At 40.7% G+C, this 5,200-nt stretch overlaps 2 protein-coding genes and 1 non-coding gene across 3 annotated transcripts; 1 reads left to right on the forward strand and 2 right to left on the reverse strand.

The window, feature by feature from the left end:
• Positions 1 to 623: 623 nt before the first annotated feature.
• VTP21DRAFT_t375 lies at positions 624 to 695 on the forward strand. Its single transcript has one exon. It is a non-coding gene; the product is annotated as a tRNA-Asp (tRNA).
• Positions 696 to 1,042: 347 nt separating this feature from the next.
• VTP21DRAFT_9027 (uncharacterized protein) lies at positions 1,043 to 2,863 on the reverse strand (the record flags this gene model as incomplete). The annotated part of the gene is made up of 5 exons (XM_069399941.1): positions 1,043 to 1,234; positions 1,299 to 1,838; positions 1,908 to 2,453; positions 2,519 to 2,755; positions 2,843 to 2,863. 5 exons carry the CDS (start codon positions 2,861 to 2,863, stop codon positions 1,043 to 1,045), a joined length of 1,536 nt encoding a protein of 511 aa, XP_069245565.1.
• A 1,136-nt stretch (positions 2,864 to 3,999) lies between these two features.
• On the reverse strand, positions 4,000 to 4,782 carry VTP21DRAFT_9028 (uncharacterized protein; the record flags this gene model as incomplete). The annotated part of the gene is made up of 1 exon (XM_069399942.1): positions 4,000 to 4,782. The coding sequence occupies one exon, from the start codon at positions 4,780 to 4,782 to the stop codon at positions 4,000 to 4,002; it is 783 nt and encodes a 260-aa protein (XP_069245566.1).
• Positions 4,783 to 5,200: the final 418 nt, after the last annotated feature.

The raw sequence follows: 5,200 nt of genomic DNA on the forward strand, positions 1-5,200 counted from the left end.
CTTGACCTCAGAAAGGGTAGCATCTGGTATCGTGGACAGTATTGCGGTGTGATAAGACCATATTGCAGGGCGACCCCATTCTCGATTCCATGCGTTTGTAGTGTCGTCTTGTTTCTCATCGATTGGGAAGTGGGTTTCTTGTAAGAAGATGAAGTCGGGTTTAGCAATTAGCTTGATCCAGTTGAATAATGTACGTCTTTTAGTGGGGTTAGCGATTCCCCTAGTGTTTAAGGATAAAAAAGTTGGCATTGGGTTGGGTTTGTTTGCTTTTATGGGTTGTTTTTAGGATTGATTAGGCCGAGTCCTCGTGCATAATGTCCGTGTCGCCATGGGTTGTCCCAAGGTCGCCGTGCGTTGTCTTAGGATCGTCCAGGTCTGTTTCCGGGCTGTATTGGTTATCCTCTTGGTGGGTATTATTTAAGTGTTCATATTGGGTCGGCTGCATTTCTTTGAGTTCGCTCTCTTTGGGTATGTCTTGTTGGTCTTGATTGTATTCACTGTTAGTTGATTGAGTAGTGGGGGAGGGAAGGAAGTCCCTGCCGTTTCCTGAATGTCTATGTGACTGCCTCAGTGACTTCCCCGTACAAAAACTAATTATCTCGTAACACATCACCCAATAAAGATCTTCGGTAGTATAGTGGTTAGTATTCCCGCCTGTCACGCGGGCGACCCGGGTTCAATTCCCGGCCGGAGAGATCATTTTTATATCTTCAATATTCCCTAAAAAGAACCCTTAATTTTTATTAATTTTTATTTTTGTAATTGTTAAAAAGGAACGAAATTTTTGGCAAGTTTGCTGTTTGAAAGGTATTTAATTTATATAATAAAGATAATGAAAACCGTGAGAGAAAAAAGAGAGAGAAAAAAAGAAACATCTATGTACATAAGAAAAAAATAAAAAAAGGGAAAGATAAAACGAAGCTTCTTCAAATATTGCTTTTCTTCAATTGGTAATAAAATAAACAACACAACAAGCAACGTATAAATTGAACAAAGGCAATCTACAATAATATGAAGAAGATAAAATTCCCTTTGCAACCATTTATTTGGAGATTTTATTATTTTCTGCGACCCAATCCCGCACAAAAATACTCGCTTTAAGGAATTTTTTGCTAGCGTACTTTTTGAAGATTGCTTCATGTGCTGGGGGTTTGGAAAGATACTCTAGCATGAGATTCGTAGTAGCCTGGAGTTCACTCTCCTCATAACCAGAATAGTGAGCGAGATTATAGTTCTAAATTATACAATGCAAGTTTAACCGTTATTTAGTGATCAAGTACAAGATTTACAATATATACCCATTCTCCTCGATTCAACATTCTCCTTGCAAGATAAAGCGATGCTGCAGCAGTAAGAGATGGCTTGTGCGTCAGAAGGCGGTGTTCAACTAGCGGCAACTCCAATAAATATTTTGCTACTGTGCGAGTCTGGATGTCGTATTGGTCAGCTTTGGAAACCCTGCGCAAAAAGTGCATTGGGTTTGGATAACTAAGTTTAAAGTTAAGAGCTGCCAAAACGTAGCGCTCCGCTTTAAGCAGCTCTTCCTCCGAGTACCCATCGTCCGTCATACGAAGTAGAGAATGCACACTTGGAGCAAGAATTTCCTCGTATTTTGCGGCAATGAACAAAGCTGTTATTCCAACGAGTTGGAGTTTCTGAACAGAGACAGCTTTAAGTGAGAGGAATCGATCTATGATATTAAGTGCGAGATAAAGTGTCTCGGGAAGTAGGCGAAACTTGTGGTGCACTTCAATAAGCCAGTCAGCAAGAATTCCCCGCATCTTCCATGAAAGTTCGCGTTGGTTATCCATATAGTTTGCAGTAGGCATGGTTTCATCCTAGAGAGTTCAATGTGTTCATTTCGATCTCATTTCTTATAGTAAATACAAAAGAACCCATCCAATTACCTCTAGCTGCCGCATATATTGGAAAATTTCGACCACATACTCCGAGGCCATAAGGGGGTCATCTGCGTCTTCTGCATCCAAATCGTCCCACAATTGCTCATGGATCCTAGCTTTTTTAGCTGCACGCGTCTCTTCTTCTTCGGCCTCGTGTTTTTCTGCAATTTGTTTCTCTTCCTCTACAATCTCCATGGTTGCAGATGCACTGTTGTATCCTTGCTGCTGTCGGATGAGAGTCACTCTTTCCGTCGTTTCATCATTATTGTCGGATGCTTTGCGTTTTTTGCTTTCATTGACGCCAGCGTCAACCTGTACAAGGGATGAAGACCTATTGACAGTTTGTTGACGGCGCGCTTTGGAAGGTTGCATCTGAGATTGTTGTTGTGTCCCCACACTTAATTTAGATGACTTTGTGATGTTGGTTGCACGGGTGATTCTTGTTGGCTTTGCTCCAGCATTGGCAGTGATTGTGCTAGAAGCCACGGAAGTAGAGCGCGTCACGCGTGCACCAGCTTTTATTTGCTTTTCTTTCTCTGTTTTTCCCACACCCTGTAATTTCGGAGCATGATACTTCGTTTATAGCGAATCATGGTCATTGTAGATTTAGTACTTACTTGTTGGTTCCCAGCACTCAAGTCCACTAGAGCATTTCTCTTACCGAGGGGGGCCTTCACCTTTTGAGTTTTCTCATTCTGTAGAATTTGATGCTGTTTTCCAACTAAAACGCGAGCCGCTCCTGCGGCCATCCCAGTCTCCTTAACGCGTGAAGCATTTGAAGTGACTGCATTCTCGTCTGTAGTTAACGTCGCGGACGGTTTCCGAAGAGCACCAGAACGAAGTCGTGTTTGATACTAAGAAAGCATTGAAAACATTTTTCAGCATTGGTAAACGAAGTATGAGTATTTTACACGTATTGACGCGTCGTTCAGTATATTTACCTGTCGTTGATTTGTGAACATATTCAAAATGAGACGCGTGATATGAAAAATAAAAAAGAATGAACACAAGGAAAATAGGAGTATTTAAATAACAGTGGATAAGGACACTAACAAAGGATGTGTGCGAATATTATCGGGGCAATCAATCAACCTTTAATATTAGAAGAAATAAGGATATAAAAACTATTAAGGATAAAAGGGGCTAACTATTACAAAAGCTATTATAAACTAACAGAGAGCACGTAAGGGAAAAGGAAGCTCTGGGTAGATATAGGAATTTGAAAAGACGCGAATTGAAGAGAAAGAGAAGAGAGAAAGAGAAGTTATGTTCGCGCCGTTTTGTTAAAAAAGCAACTGTACGCGGTGGTGATTGAATGATGAAAGCATTCCGCACCCCATTGGCTAGAAGGAGAGCAAAATGGAGACGCGGATCCAAAGTGAGTTAGATCGACGCGTAAAAGACGCGTAAATATACTAGTTTGTGATAAAATTCAAAAAATGACAAGTAAATTACGAGTTAAGTAAAAGATAAATACCTTCATCAAAGGAGAAGGCATGGAGAGAATCGTTTAGAGGAGAGGCGATAAATAACAACCAATGTGTAAACATATCGAATTAATTGAAATAGCAATAAATCATATCGAAATCTGCATAAACTTTGTATTTATTTCGATTTGTTTGGCGCGGGCTGTGACTTATTCCCCAAACGAGTGCAAGGCCTAAATATGTGAATCTATTCATTCGATAATGCATTAATATTAAAGAAGGTTGGAAGCGCCTTGTAAAATTTACTCTCAGGTTGAGCTTCTACAAAAAGCCTTCGGACCTACGGCACGCGCCTCGTGGGTAATCGCCACTAGAATACATGAACGTTTGCAGAAAAATTTGACCAACCAAAGTCAAAATTTGTAATCCGAAAACTTGAACCTTAGACAATCCGCGCTTTTCCCAACAAAATCGACTAATACAATAAAATGTATACCGGGGAAGAATGTCTTTACAACTCAAAAAAAAATACACGTATTGAGATATATCCAATAGTCTGGTAAAGGAAGCAAACACGGTAATAAATAAAAGAAGTAAATGTGATAATCTGATAAAAAAGCTTTTACTCTCAGGAAGAAATAATAAATGGGAATATTTCTAAACCACTTGATTCAATCCAAACTATCGAAATTAAAGGATAGATTGGGCATATCGTTTCCGACTATTAGAGGCTCTTCAAAACCAACTAAAACTTCAGTTGGGTTAGCATTCAGCAAGATTTTCCCCTCATAATAACTTAGTGAAGAGGCGTTTGAGCTAGCCCTTGGTTTGCCTGCATGAGTAGTTGTGCGAGTTTTAAACGTTGGTCTCAATGAGAAATGGGGCGGTCGGTGCTTCTTGTATTGCTTGAAATATAGCCCACATGCGTTGCAGAGAGAATGTTTATGGTCACTCGTTCGCCTCCAGAGAGGGGTTTTGGTGACGTGGCAGTTGAAGCATTCAAGAACTCGGGGTGGACGAGTGCGCTCCTTTATTGTGTTCACTACGAAGTCTTTTCTCTGTTTTCCTCTATGTTTACTAGAATTGGAGGCAATGTTATCCGTTGTTTGAGTTGGTTGAGTAGGCGAAAGACTTGAATATTCAGATGATGAGAGGGGGACAAATGTGTTCTTGTATTCAATTTGAGAGGCATTCAGTGTGCTATCATATCGCATAAATTGCACAGTTGGGACTTGCAATGGAAGACGACCCATCCCGAGATCCTCAAGCAACGGACGGGATTCAGGGTCAATTGAATTAGCATTTGTTGCCGGCACTGTCAATTTGTTAGTTTCAGAAATAGGGGTGAGGATAGCTGATGGAGGCGAAAATAGTAACGGAACAAAGTCAAAAGAGAAAGGCCCTGTTAAGAGAATACCAGGAGAATCTTCAGGCGGATTGTAATGATTAGCCATTGGAAGCAATATATTTTAGTCGATGGCGATACTGATCCCAGTCCCCCGTTCCTGAATGTAGTAAAAGGCCATTGTGGAGGAGAAAAAGAAAGAAGGAAAAGAAAAAGAACGAAATAGAAAACCTTCCTTCAACTCACACTAGGCTGACTGAGTGAAAAGAGACAAAAAAGTATGTGCTACGCAATTTGGAGCAAATTTAAGAGCGTACAAGAAAGACCAAGTGATCGGGCTGCGTACATGGAGAGTAAGATTGGCATACTTAGGATTATTTGTGCCGCTGGGTGAGAAAAAGCTCTCCACATATTGTGCCACAACAGGCAGACTAGCGTTTCGGCCCGTTTTTCTCAATTCGCGAACCCAAGACTTGTACCAGAGCGTTAATATATGGGAGTTTCCACAAAAAATCAGACAGAATCAA

Source organism: Calcarisporiella thermophila (genome assembly GCF_041956535.1).
Source record: "Calcarisporiella thermophila strain CBS 279.70 unplaced genomic scaffold VTP21scaffold_46, whole genome shotgun sequence".
NCBI lineage: Eukaryota > Fungi > Calcarisporiellomycota > Calcarisporiellomycetes > Calcarisporiellales > Calcarisporiellaceae > Calcarisporiella > Calcarisporiella thermophila.